Source organism: Bos mutus, chromosome 8 (assembly GCF_027580195.1).
Source record: "Bos mutus isolate GX-2022 chromosome 8, NWIPB_WYAK_1.1, whole genome shotgun sequence".
NCBI lineage: Eukaryota > Metazoa > Chordata > Mammalia > Artiodactyla > Bovidae > Bos > Bos mutus.
Genome location: NC_091624.1, coordinates 11,880,738 through 11,895,907, shown reverse-complemented (window position 1 = coordinate 11,895,907; position 15,170 = coordinate 11,880,738). Strand labels below are relative to the sequence as shown.

General features: G+C 36.0%; 1 protein-coding gene across 1 annotated transcript in view; it reads right to left on the bottom strand.

Annotated features, from left to right (window-relative positions):
* Positions 1–5,319: 5,319 nt before the first annotated feature.
* The window catches only part of SHOC1 (shortage in chiasmata 1), an 84,032-nt gene continuing 74,181 nt past the window's right edge, over positions 5,320–15,170 (bottom strand). Inside the window, exons 24-27 of the mRNA XM_070376077.1 lie at positions 11,707–11,838; positions 9,964–10,113; positions 8,360–9,320; positions 5,320–6,232 (exon numbers count right to left, since the gene is read on the bottom strand). Of these exons, the coding sequence (XP_070232178.1) occupies positions 6,132–6,232; positions 8,360–9,320; positions 9,964–10,113; positions 11,707–11,838 (1,344 nt within the window). The 3' untranslated portion in view covers positions 5,320–6,131. The remainder of the gene's footprint in view (positions 6,233–8,359; positions 9,321–9,963; positions 10,114–11,706; positions 11,839–15,170) is intronic.

Genomic DNA, 15,170 nt, shown 5'->3' with positions numbered 1-15,170 from the left:
GCAACATTTTATGTCTGATTTTGTTTTAAGGCTTCATAGATTTTGTTTGCTTGGGCGATTGAGTGCTGAAAGTGGGAAGTGAAATTTTTGTTTACAAGTCCTTGTAGAATTTTGTGAAAAATAGGTATAATATGCAGACATATCTCAATTACTGGCAACATTTGCTCTTTGAGATAGCTATCTATTCTTGTTGTTCACTCGCTAAGTCGTGTCCAACTCTGGAACCCCGTGGACTGCAGCATGGCCTGGCTTCCCTGTCCTTCACTGTCTCCTAAGTTTGCTCAGATTCATGTCCATTGAGTCAGTGATGCCATCCAACCCTCTCATCCTCTGTCACCCCCTTCTCCTCCTGCCTTCAATCTTTCCCAGCATCAGGGTCTTTTCCAATGAGTCGGCTCTTTGAATCAGGTAGCTAAAGTATTGGAGCTTCAGCTTCAGCATCAGTCCTTCCAGTGAATATTCAACATTGATTTCCTTTAGGATTGACTGGTTTAATCTCCTTGCTGTCCAAGGGACTTTCAAGAGTCTTCTCTAGCACCACAATTCAAAGGCATCAATTTTTCAGCACTTAGCCTTCTTTATGGTCCAGCTCTCACATCCATACTGGAAAAACCATAGCTTTGACTATATGGACCTTTGTCAGCAAAGTGATGTCTTTGCTTTTAATACACTGTCTAGCTATGGATAAATCCATAGATAAATGGGGATATCTTTGAACATAAGTAGTGTTACAGTAGAGAATGTAGAAGTCATTACTTGGAACTCCTTTAACTTCCAGCCACTAAACTTCTAAATCTAAGTGATCTAAATCCTTTCCATGGGATCAAAATTCAGATGTCCCTTTTCTAACCCATTTATTCATTCTGTGGATCTGTTTCATCTTCTCTGAAGTGTCATATTATCAATTGTCCTTTCTGTCCTTTATCTTCAGCTTCTCTCTTGGATTCTTTTTATTAGCACTTAAACATTTTCTATTCTCCATCTTAACAACAAGAAGCATTTAGAAAAGTCTCCATTAAAAGACACATTTTCAGTTATAAAAGACTAGTAAGCCTTAGAGATCTGCTGTTCAGCATAGTGCCTATGGTTAAGAGAGCTGTACTGTTTACTTTAAAATTTGCTAAGAGTAAATTTTATGTTAATTGTTCTTATCACAAAAATAATAAGGCAGGAAGAAACTTTTGGAAGTAATGGGTAAGTTTATGGCATAGATTGTGTTGTGGTTTCATAGGTATATACTTATCTCCAAACTCATTAAGTTGTATACATTAATTATGTACAGCTTTTGATGTGTCAGGAAAAAAAAACACCTCTTGATTTCACTTTCCCTTTGGCAAAAACTTGGTAAGATAGTACAAGAAAAATATAGACATCTCACATATGAATATAGTTGCGTCTTAAATATAAGCAAATCAGGTTCAGTAGTTTATCAAGAGAGAAGATACAAGCTGACAAAGCTAGTTCAACATAAGCAAAGCATTGTTATTCTTTACATGAAGGGTTTAAAGAAGAGAATTTATGCCAGCAAGTCATTTGATAAAATTCAGTAGTTGTTCTGAATAAAAACAAAGTGAATTCGTGAAATGAGAAAGAAATTAAAGATGATAAAGGCAGTTTATTAAAACCAACAGTAAATTTAATATTACACGGTGAAATGTGGGAGCATTCAGTATATTAGAAACAATCAAGATACTTTTTTTTATCACCACTATTCAGCATTACTTTGGAAGTTTTAGCTAATGCAGTAAGATGAAAAAAATGAAATGGTGTAAACATTTAAGAAGTAATATCTGCATTTATGGGTTATATAATTTTACACTTTGAAAACTCAAGAGTTTAGTAAAAAGAATACTTGAGTTTGTAATACAATTTAGGAGGGTGGCTAAATGTAAAGTAGATATAAAAAAATAAAAAGTATTTTCTACACAGACAATAGTTAAAAATGGAAATGGACACATCTTTGTAAACTAACTATAATCTTAAAAGTAGAAATGGAAACTGTATCCCATTTCTACTTTAATGACAAAGCTATAAAAAATACTCAGAATACATTTAACAAAAGTGCAAGAATCAAAGAAAAATTTTACCAATGTTTATAGAACAGAATCTAAAATTTCAGGATTATAGGATGATGTCATTAAAATGCAATCTTACTAAAATTTATGTAGATTATTGGAATTCCTTTTTTATTTTTTAAGAGAAGTTAGTTAAAATAACTGAAAATTTATATGGAAAATCAAGAGTCCAAGAATAGCTTTTAAAACTCTGTGTGTGTGAGTGTGTATAAAACATGGGAGGGTAAAACTTGCCTTACCAGGTACTAACTTACTTTGAAACTGCTGAATCAAAATGATATGTTTTAAAAAAACAAATTCAAAATAAACAATATTATTGTGGTCCTAGGAATAGCCAAATAGATGATTGAATTGATCATAATAGTACAGAAGTAGGCCTGATTTTTTTTTTTTTCTATTCAAGGGAAACAAATGGTGTTGGCATTACTGGCAATCCATTTAGAAGGAAATAAAATTGGGCCTGTATTATACTCTGTAAAAAAATTCCACATAGGTTAAAGAAAGGTGATACACAGGCATCAGAAGGAAAGTTAGAATAGTTGTGTAACTTCAGGGTAAAAGAGGGCTTCCTAAAAAAAGCAGGAAACCCAGAAATCAAAAAAGAAAAGGGGTGTATACTTGATCAAATTAAATGTAATAAATAAATAAGCAATTTAAATAGATAAGTATGAAATTTAAAATTCTTGTACAGTAAAAACAATAAAGCAAATAAAAAAGCAAAAGCAGAAGACATGTTTTCTTCAGCTTTCATTTTGGATTGCTACAGTTTGCACTCCCCATCCCCACCAACCCAGGCTACTCCCACTTATTACAATTGTTGGATTGTTTGCTTTAGGGCAGGCTTATTATTTGGGGAGAAAAACCAGACTCTTACTGTGAGAGGCAAAGAGTGGGACACCCTGGTGTTTGTGCCCAGTTGTATGCTGAGTCTCAGTGACAAGGGAAGGAGTATCACCTCCCCCTACAATTGCAAGGGGCAGCTGATATTCTGATGAGTCTGACAAAGTTTGGGCTGGGCCTAGGAACTTGGGGGTAAAGCCACTCAAAGGTCCTCAGAGGAGAGCATCACAACTACCAGTCATAGATCTAAGTTTGGGCAAGTAACTCCCCTTCAAACATAAAAAAAAACGTAACGGGGAAATGCTCTGAGAGAAAGAATGGAAGTTTCCATGGCAAGAAACTGGGAAGTTGGGACTATTCTAAGTATCTTCATGTGATGTGGTGTTTGGGAGAGGATCTTGGAGGCTGGACTGACACTTGTAAGCCCCTAATAAAGGCCTTTCCAGACCCTTCAGGCTTCTATGGACCAACCCAACTGCTTCAGTCGGTGCTGAAGCAGAGCTCATTTACTCATATTCTCTGTTCCTAGGGTACCAACACAGACCTGCCTCTCAATAATACCTCTGATAATGGGCTTCCCAGGTGGCGCAGTGGTGAAGAATCCACCTGCCGATGCTGGAGACTTGGGTTAGATCCCTGGGTCAGGAAGATTCCCTGAAGAAGGAAATGGCTACCTGCTCCAGTATTCTTGCCACTGTTGGGCAACAGCACAAGAGGCTGCTCCAGGCCCAGGTAAAATGAATGTGTCCTTAAACACCAAGCATCACTGAGAAATGCAGGCAGAAGGGCTCAGGTGCTTTCACTGCATTTGGTGAGGAGGCAGAGGGGTGTGTGTTGATAGCTTGGCCTAAGCTTGCCTCAGTGTAGGGCGTTGAAGAAACTCGTCTCCTCTGCAAGCTGATTAAAGATGGGATCAAGGAGATCTGCAAGCTGGGAAGACAGCCTTACCTTGGTTTAGGAGCAAACCTGCTGAAACTAAGAAAGTACAATAGAAATTCTAATAAAATTTCCAGAAATAATTTCTCTTTGAAGTCTCCACCGTCCACATACTCAAGCAAAACCAAACATCCTATATATAAATAAAAGAGAGTTGATGTAAAGTCGAGCCTGTTTCCAAAGGGAGGACGTGTATCAAACACTGAAGAGAAATCAAGTGAGGTGATGTCTGAATGTCCATTGGATCTCAGAAGGTACAAATCAGTTTTAGTAGTAACAGGATGACCATTTCAGAAACCAGGAAAGAGACAGGAAGAATATGCCTATGGTCTTCAACCATTTTTGCCAAAATAATGTTCAAAATCCATGTACCTCCATTTTGCTGGTGGTGGTGGCTTAGTTGCTAAGTCATGTCCAACTCTTGGTGACCCCATAGACTGTAGCCTGCCAGGCTCCTCTATCCATAGGATTTCCCAGGCAAGAAAACGGGAGCAGGTTGCCGTTTCCTCCGTTTCCAGAGGATCTACTCGACCTAGGGATCGAACCTACATTGCTTGTATAGCTGGTGGATTCTTTACCACTGAGCCACCAGAGATTCCCATACCTCCATTTTAGAGACATATAAAAGTTTCATTATAACTCTGAGTAGCTGCAAAGAATAAAATTTTATTAGAAATATTGACATTTTAAAATTAAAACATCTTTTAAATGTATTCAATGGAATATAATTACTATACGAATTAGAAACCTACAATCATCTATTTAAAAATATACCAACTATAAGACTGATCTATACATCAGTGTCTCTTTTGCTGTCTTGTACACAGGGTTATTGTTACCATCTTTCTAAATTCCATATATATGCGTTAGTATACTATATTGGTGTTTTTCTTTCTGGCTTATTTCTTTGTATAATAGGTTCCAGTTTCATCCACCTCATTAGAACTGATTCAAATGTATTCTTTTTAATGGCTGAGTAATACTCCATTGTGTATATGTACCATAGCTTTCTTATCCATTCATCTGCTGATGGGCATCTAGGTTGCTTCCATGTCCTGGCTATTATAAACAGTGCTGCGATGATATGGAATTTAGAAAGATGGTAACAATAACCCTGTGTACGAGACAGCAAAAGAGACACTGATGTATAGATCAGTCGTATGGACTCTGTGGGAGAGGGAGAGGGTGGGGAGATTTGGGAGAATGGCATTGAAACATGTATAATATCATGTATGAAACGAGTCACCAGTCCAGGTTCAATACACGATACTGGATGCTTGGGGCTGGTGCACTGGAACGACCCAGAGGGAGGGTATGGGGAGGGAGGAGGGAGGAGGGTTCGGGATGGGGAACACAGGTATACCTGTGGCGGATTCATTTCAATATTTGGCAAAACTAATACAATATTGTAAAGTTTAAAAATAAAATAAAATTTAAAAAAAAAAAAAAAAAAAAAAACCAACTATCCTCTCCAACTGTACAGGAAAGCATTCTTTCTCCCATATACTGACAGTTGATATTATGAATTCTCAAAAATTTTGCTGATCTGATAGGTGAAAAAATAGTAACTTATTGTTTTAATAGGTATTTGCCTGATAAATAATGAAGCTACATACGGTTTTAAATAAGTTCCCGGCTATTTTTGTTTCTTCTGTGAGAAATATCTATTCAAATTTTGCCCAGTTTTCTATTACGTTGTATTTTGCCTATCAATTTGTAGGAATTTGTTGTATATTAGGAATGTAAGCCCTTTTGCTATCATGTGGGTAGCAAATGTTTTCTCTTAGTGATTTGTTTGAATATTTTGTTTGTGAAGACAACATTTTGATTGGAAGTTCTCTAACTTCAGTTTTGCCCTAGGTTTTAAGTTGGTGGTGGAGGGTGAACTGTGGTGATCTTCACTTCTGAACTCAGAGGGTCAGACTGAGATGGAAGCTCCTTTCAAAGACTTGCTGGAGGCAGCGGGCCTTTGAGGAGACAGCAAAATAACCCTTAGATTATACACTCAGTAAGGTTTTCTGCCTCTCTTTAAAAAAAGGGCTCAATATATTTAGGTGAACTGGGGAGATATTTGGATCTTATAACAATATTTTGCTGATTAGAATACTTACAAAGATAAACTATAAAGTAGAATGTATATTATGAAATTTAATATAGGAACATCAAGAACATCTAAGAACAATAGCATTTTCTTTGATACGTGATCAAATCTAAATAATTTTATTACTAGTTTATCATTAAAAAAACAGTGAAATGTGGCATGCAGCACTACTCTTTCTTTCAAAAAAACCTCAGACGAGTTTGCCCGTCAAGCCTACCAGGGACTTTTTCATACACAAGACGTTGTTTTTTGAATTGCGCTGGTTGTAAGCACGTGAAATCTGTTAAAAGGAAGAAAAAAGAAAGCTGTTTTATTTCTGATAATAGTAAGTGTAGCTATTTTTTTTTCTCAAATGCTCAGGTGGATCTTGTCTCTTTATCATGTATTTACAGTGTTGAAACGTCCAAACTGAAATAAAAGAGTGACTATTAAAAATTAAATTTTTAGCACAAATGTGCCTATTCTTACAGGCCTGATACTAATTAGTGTAACACACATGTATGTGTATGTTCTTGCCTTGCACAAACAATTAAATCTCCCTGGATTTAAGACTCTTGCTTTTAAGTTTTCCTTAAGTCCATTTCTTAGTGCATATCTGTAATGTTGAAGAATTTATCCTGAGCTCTGATCATGGATGGACTCACCTTTCATGACTGTGTTAGATATGACACAGTTTGAAATATTCTAGATTTGTATACTTACAGAGGTTGATTGATTAAAGTAATAAAAAGAGAGGCTAAAATATTTAGAATGGTAGTAATTATTCCCAGCAATATAGTCTCATAATTGCAAGTTCTGGATACATTTTGAGGAAATTTAAAAGGCAATGCAGTAGATAATTTTTATCACAGAGACCACAAATATACATTCAAGACAAATGGAAAATTATCTTGATGTTATACCAATAGTTCTGGACAAATTTATGTCAGGACTTGACAGAGTACAAATAAAGAACACAATAAATTAATTTCATTTGAATGTAGATATGAAAAGCAAATAATAAATAGTAACCATATTCAATAGCATATATAAAAAAATCATTTCTTAAAAGCCACTTAGGTTCATCACATAAATGATTATAAGTATACCTGTAAATGTTGACTGATATTAATGTCAAGAGAGAAAACATTTTGATTTTCCCCAATAGGAACCAAAAAGAGTTTGAAATAAAATTCAGCATTTATTTCTTGCAAAAGTTCTTACAAAACTAGGGAAAGAATGCTGCTGCTGCTGCTGCTAAGTCACTTCAGTCGTGTCCGACTCTGTGCGACCCCATAGACAGCCCACCAGGCTTCTCCGTCCATGGGATTCTCCAGGCAAGAACACTGGAGTGGGTTGCCATTTCCTTCTCCAGTGCATGAAAGTGGAAAGTGAAAGTGAAGTCGCTCAGTCGTGTCCGACTCTTAGCGACCCCATGGACTGCAGCCTACCAGGCTCCTCCATCCATGGGATTTTCCAGGCAAGAGTACTGGAGTGGGGTGCCATTGCCTTCTCCCAGGGAAAGAATATTTCCCCTTAAAATCAGGAAAAAACAAATTATGACTATTTATGGGACCAAATCTAAATTTTGGGAATCCTAGAACTTACATGGTTTGGGGATTCTGTTTTAATAAAACAAAGAATTTAAGATTCTTTGGCACCCTTTGGCCTCACAAAATTGTCTGTGTAAAAGAGGAGTTTTGAAACTTCCAGCTTCTCCTTTCTTTTTATTTTTTTTTTCCCATCATAGTAAGGCCATCTTTGTATAGCCATCAGAGCTTAATATTTTGTTTTAAATGCTCAGACCAATGCAATAAGAAATACACAAAAGGTATAATAACCGAAAATGGGAAAATAAAGTCCTTTTAAAAACTGATATGATTAAATATTCAAAAACATCCTTTGTAAAATAGAGAGCCAATAATAGTATCTATTTAATAGGACTAACAATCAAATAATCCACATAAAGGGAATATAATAAGTTTTTAATAAATATTAGCTCATTAAATATCCCAGCTTGACAAAGAGGCTACTTTTCTAATTGGCTAATTTCTTTACTTACTTTTTGTTACTTTTAGCCTTCTGCTTGACTTAGATTTGTTCTGTGTTTTTATTTTAACTAATTTATTTTTTATTGAGGGGTAATTGCTTTACACAATTTTGCTGTTTTCTGTCAGACTTCAGTATGAATCAGCCATAACTTCTTCAGTTAAATGCTTAGTCATCTAAAGTTACAAGATTTTGACATAATTTTTTTGCATTTATTTTCTTAAAAGTCTATAATTAGAATTTTGATTTATTTGATGTCAAAGTTATTGAAGATTCTTAAGTGTAGTAATTAGAACAAAATTTTGTTTTAATTTGGAGATAATTCTATCTCTTAAAATTACTTTAGAGAGTAGTTTTATCAACTATTGAATCATGTTACCTGTTAATGAGTTGTTGTCTCCTGAGTTAGATGAAGACTCAGAGTGCCTTTTCTGTCCTAAACATTTTCCAGCTCTTTGGTAGAAATAAAGACTGTTGAATTCTTTTTGATTTACATTAGAATCAGAAGCACAGGATAAATCCAAACTGGGGACAGATGGTAATTCTTTCCAGAAAGTCTTTTTAGTCCCAGCATTTGAACTTTCACAGATGAAGCCTTCTAACTCATCTGACTGATATTTTCGCTGATTAATGAATAAATTATCTTTCTGAGAGTACCATTTGTCACATGTACTCTGCTCTGCACCACTCTGTAAGTTGAATGAATGATTCTGTTGTTCCCATACATTTCTCTTAAAGTTCCAATGAAGAGGAGGTTGAGAACCCTCAAGTGAAAAGACAGGAGCTGACAATTCTTTTTTTATAGGTCCTTTTTTTTCATGTGTTCCCTTTTTCTGATAATTTATAAAGTGAGGGGTGACTCTCTTCTGAGTGTTGATTGGTGATATTATAGTTTCATAATTCATTTCTGTTAGACCCAAAGAAAAGACATCTGACTCTGAATCATTCTGGTTCAGAAAGGAATTACCAGACACATTCCTTGCTTCCATATTAGTCAGAACAGAATTATTCTGTACCGTGTTAGGGTTACAACTAGACTCTTTCCAATGGCTGGTCTGATTGTAAGAACTCACAGATGGTAAAATGCCTGGCATTTCTTTTAATTCCATAAGGGAAGAGGTATAATTTGAAGTGCTGTTGGTGTCTTCATGTACTGTCTCTCCTAAGTCTGAATACTGATAATTGATATGTTCTTGAATGACAGAATCTGAAGAGCCAGAAGCTGAACTCTGAGAAGTAAAGTTTCTAGTCTGATCCCTGTTTTCCTGAGGTGATGAAATTTGAGGTGATTCTGTTATGGAAGGACTAATCTTGAATAAGGAAGTGATGCCACAAAAATGCTAAAAAATTTATAAAGTTAATTAATATAATAAATATGCAACATAAAAATCCATCAAGTAAATATAAATAATGATGCTTAACTATATGGAAATAAGGAAAACTATAAATAAGTAGTCCATTCAAAGATATTATATTGATCTATGAGAAGAGAACATAATTTGGCTCCCATTAAAAGAAAAACTTATTGTAATTTGCATCTATTTCCTAATCACTTAAAATAGAATTTTTAGTTACACAAGTTATCCATGAATACCATTTCCTTCATAAAAATTAAAGAGACTTACGGATAAGTCTAAAGTTCTCTTTAACTACTATCATGAAGGCATCAGAACTGTTTGGAAGAGATGATGTAAACACGTAAGAATAGAGTGTGTAATTGAATATCTGTGGGCATAATAACACTTCAAAATGATCTGCAATGTGATAAATGATTTGTGCAGAATTATAACTTTAAAATGTATAATGTGTTTGACAACTAGTGAGAATTCTATATGAAATTTAGCTGAAGTAAATTATTTCTTCACCCTTTGAAGTCCAAAACAAACTTGGATACCTTCATTTTGAAAACCATTATGATGAAAATACATACTCAAATGCAAAGGAAATAGACTCATAGAAGAATATGGATTTCAAATAACTAACCTTTAACACTTTTTCTGGAACTTCAGGTAGGAGTTCCTGAAGTTGACAAAGAGTTGCTAACAATATCCAGTTCAGTGAAGGTCCTTTATTTAACATGAGCTGAGCCACCAATGGAGTAACACTTGGAAAATCAAGTAAGTACATTTCTTCCTAGAAAAACGTTTAAGGAATAATCAGAAGTGGTCTTTTTACTCTGCTCACTCTAGCAGATTAAAATTGATGTCATTGCACCTACCACTCAATTTGAGATGCTTGGTGGAAAAAGTATGGCCAGGAGGGAAATAAATTTGTCTGTCAGTAAAGAGTCTAACACCCAGAATTGGGAAGGATCTTAAAGTTCATTGAGTCTAACCACTCATCCAGTGTGATTCATTATAGTTCATATCCTTCAAATGACAATTGTTATCTAATGATAGCTCTTCTAATGAGAAACCTTTTAGGAGACTTCATTATATAGCTCAAGATTTTTTCAGCTCTCTCTTTGTAGACCGTGTGCCATCATAGTTTGGTTAAAATAAACCATGTGCATGATGTCTAACAGATGTTACCATTTCGAAAAGGCCTATTATGAAGAGTATAGGAAAAACTTCTATCTAAGTCTAGAAGTATATGTTTTCAGAAAGATCTCATAAATGTCTAAAAATGTAGCCGCCACATTTATTACTAAATTCCTTTTTTTTTTCTGGGTTACATTGACTTTTTACATCTTCTTTGATTTTATCAAATGACAGACATGTTAGTAGATTGGACATGGCTTGGTAGGAAGGAAATTGCATATACATACACACAAAAATGTTCCGATCATGCCCATACTTGCTGATAGTACTATATTCTGTTTATGCAAATAAAAGTCCTATGATTTAATATATATGAATATTTTATTTGTTTTATAATTTTATTTTTTGAGTAGGTAAAATAGTCACACAGTTCAAAATTCAAAAGGACTAAAAGGTATATGGTAAAAAGTCCCATTCCTACTTCACAACCTCAGTTTTCTCTAGAGATAATCAATGATATCACTTTGTGGTATCTTTCCAGAGATATTTTATTCATTTGTAAATGAATACATATAAATATTAATTTCCCCCTTTCTTACACAAATGGTAGTGTACTGGCTGCTCTGCACTGCAACTTTTACATTTCATTTACTATATTTTGAAAGTCATTCCATGTTAGTATATAATGATCTCCATCCTCTTTCCATGATTTTAGGATTTGAATATATTTAAAAATAAGGTAACAGAAATACTAGGTTGGTATGAGAACCTGGAAATATTTATGCTTAAGCAAAAGGAATTTATAAAAATTAACTACCTAATCTTATAACTATTTCATAACTCTACTTTCACTTTGAATTATATAATTGAATTACTGATGAATCATGGAATGATAGAATTGTGCAATTCTCATATCTACTATTCTTGAATGTTTAAATGTAGAAATTAGAAAAATTATTATATTCTTAAAATATTAGACATTGAAGCCATTAGGTCATCCTAAAACAAGTTCATTTTGAAAGTTCATGAAAGAAGATCCCATTAAAATAGCTCTATGAAGTTGAAAAATACTCATAGTTCTGGAAAATTGTCTAAATAAATGTTGCGCTTTATGGCATTATGGCATATTGTTACATATGCTAATGCAAGCATGATAGAACAAGAAAATGGCTACCAGAAAGAGAATTCAAGTACATATATTTATATTTGCTCTGCAAATCTTCAATTTCTATGTTAGGAAATAAACCTTAGACGGTGCAACTTTAAGCCAGGACTTATCCAACCATTCATGAGGATCTCTTTTCGAGGTCATTAAATTGTGGTCAGCAATTTGTCGAATCATCAGTGCAGTCTCTTCCACTCCTGGGGCAATTATAAGCTAAAATATATTTTTTATGTTAGATTACAGGGAATACTAGGAAGCAAAATATATCATTCAAAAACTTGTTTACAATTTGAAGAAATAAAACCCTAGTAGATTCTAATCTTTGAACACTGTTTTGGACTATAAACAAAGCTGAGCACCGAAGAATTGATGCTTTTGAACTGTGGTATTGGAGAAGACTCTTGAGAGTCCCTTGGACTGCAAGGAGATCCAACCAGTCCATCCTTAAAGAGATCAGTCCTGAGTGTTCATTGGAAGGACTGATGTTGAAGCTGAAACTCTAATACTTTGGCCACCTGATGCGAAGAGCTGACTCATTGGAAAAGACCCTGATGCTGGGAAAGATTGAGGGCAGGAGGAGAAGGGGACGACAGAGGATGAGATGGTTGGATGGCATCACCGACTCAATGGACATGAGTTTGAGTAAACTCCGGGAGTTGGTGATGGACAGGGAAGCCTGGCATGCTGCAGTCCATGGGGGTCTCAGAGTCAGACACGACTGAGCAACTGAACTCAACTGAACTTAGATACAATTTGCTAATTTATCTATGTAAAATTCAGGATGTTTCATTTGTGAGGATAAACAATTTACTTTTCTTCTTTAAATATTATATCCTTATAGTTTCTAATTTTTGGAATTAAACTGTTTTTCTTAACTTCCATTTGGCATTTATTAGTATAGTCTTAGAGCAATATTGCATAGGAACCTGGAATGTCAGGTCCATGAATCAAGGGAAATTGGAAGTGGTCAAACAAGAGATGGCAAGAGTGAATGTCAACATTCTAGGAATTAGCGAACTGAAATGGACTGGAATGGGTGAATTTAACTCAGATGACCATTATATCTACTACTGTAGGCAGGAATCCCTCAGAAGAAATGGAGTGGCCATCATAGTCAACAAAAGAGTCCGAAATGCAGTACTTGGATGCAGTCTCAAAAACGACAGGATGATCTCTGTTCGTTTCCAAGGCAAACCATTCAATATCACAGTAATCCAAGTCTGTGCCCCAACCAGTAACGCTGAAGAAGCTGAAGTTGAACGGTTCTATGAAGACTTACAAGACCTTTTAGAACTAACACCCAAAAAAGATGTCCTTTTCATTATAGGGGACTGGAATGCAAAAGTAGGAAGTCAAGAAACACCTGGAGTTACAGGCAAATTTGGCCTTGGAATACGGAATGAAGCAGGGCAAAGACTAATAGAGTTTTGCCAAGAAAATGCACTGGTCATAACAAACACCCTCTTCCAACAACACAAGAGAAGACTCTATACATGGACATCACCAGATGGTCAACACCGAAATCAGATTGATTATATTCTTTGCAGCCAAAGATGGAGAAGCTCTATACAGTCAGCAAAAACAAGACCAGGAGCTGACTGTGGCTCAGACCATGAACTCCTTATTGCAAATTCAGACTTAAATTGAAGAAAGTAGGGTAAACCACTAGACCATTCAGGTATGACCTAAATCAAATCCCTTATGATTATACAGTGGAAGTGAGAAATAGATTTAAGGGCCTAGATCTGATAGATAGAGTGTCTGATGAACTATGGAATGAGGTTCGTGACATTGCACAGGAGACAGGGGTCAAGACCATCCCCATGGAAAAGAAATGCAAAAAAGCAAAATGGCTGTCTGGGGAGGCCTTACAAATAGATGTGAAAAGAAGAGAAGCGAAAAGCAAAGGAGAAAAGGAAAGATATAAGCATCTGAATGCAGAGTTCCAAAGAATAGCAAGAAGAGATAAGAAAGCCTTCCTCAGCGATCAATGCAAAGAAATAGAGGAAAACAACAGAATGGGAAAGACTAGGGATCTCTTCAAGAAAATCAGAGATACCAAAGGAACATTTCATGCAAAGATGGGCTCGATAAAGGGCAGAAATGGTATGGACCTAACAGAAGCAGAATATATTAAGAAGAGATGGCAAGAATACACAGAAGAACTGTACAAAAAAGATCTTCACAACCCAGATAATCACAATGGTGTGATCACTGACCTAGAGCCAGACATCCTGGAATGTGAAGTCAAGTGTGCCTTAGAAAGCATCACTACAAACAAAGCTAGTGGAGGTGATGGAATTCCAGTTGAGCTATTCCAAATCCTGAAGATGATGCTGTGAAAGTGCTGCACTCAATATGCCAGCAAATTTGGAAAACTCAGCAGTGGCCACAGGACTGGAAAAGGTCAGTTTTCATTCCAATCCCAAAGAAAGGCAATGCCAAAGAATGCTCAAACTACCGCACAATTGCACTCATCTCACACGCTAGTAAAGTAATGCTCACAATTCTCTAAGCCAGGCGTCAGCAATATGTGAACCGTGAACTTCCTGATGTTCAAGCTGGTTTTAGAAAAGGCAGAGGAACCAGAGATCAAATTGCCGACATCCGCTGGATCGTGGAAAAAGCAAGAGAGTTCCAGAAAAGCATCTATTTCTGCTTTATTGACTAGGCCAAAGCCTTTGACTGTGTGGATCACAGTAAACTGTGGAAAATTCTTCAAGAGTTGGGAATACCAGACCACCTGATCTACCTCTTGAGAAATTTGTATGCAGGTCAGGAAGCAACAGTTAGAACTGGACATGGAACAACAGACTGGTTCCAAATAGGAAAAGGAGTACGTCAAGGCTGTATATTGTCACCCTGTTTATTTAACTTCTATGCAGAGTACATCATGAGAAACGCTGGACTGGAAGAAGCACAAGCTGGAATCAAGATTGCCGGGAGAAATATCAATAACCTCAGATATGCAGATGACACCACCCTTATGGCAGAAAGTGAAGAGGAACTCAAAAGCCTCTTGATGAAGGTGAAAGAGGAGAGTGAAAAAGTTGGCTTAAAGCTCAACATTCAGAAAACAAAGATCATGGCATCTGGTACCATCACTTCATGGGAAATAGGTGGGGAAACAGTGGAAACAGTGTCAGACTTTATTTTTCTGGGCTCCAAAATCACTGTAGATGGTGACTGCAGCCATGAAATTAAAAGACACTTACTCCTTGGAAGGAAAGTTATGACCAACCTAGATAGCATATTCAAAAGCAGAGACATTACTTTGCCAACAAAGGTTCGTCTAGTCAAGGCTATGGTTTTTCCTGTGGTCATGTATGGATGTGAGAGTTGGACTGTGAAGAAGGCTGAGCGCTGAAGAATTGATGCTTTTGAACTGTAGTGTTGGAGAAGACTCTTGAGAGTCCCTTGGACTGCAAGGAGATCCAACCAGTCCATTCTGAAGGAGATCAGCCCTGGGATTTCTTTGGAAGGAATGATGCTAAAGCTGAAATTCCAGTACTTTGGCCACCGCATGCGAAGAGTTGACTCATTGG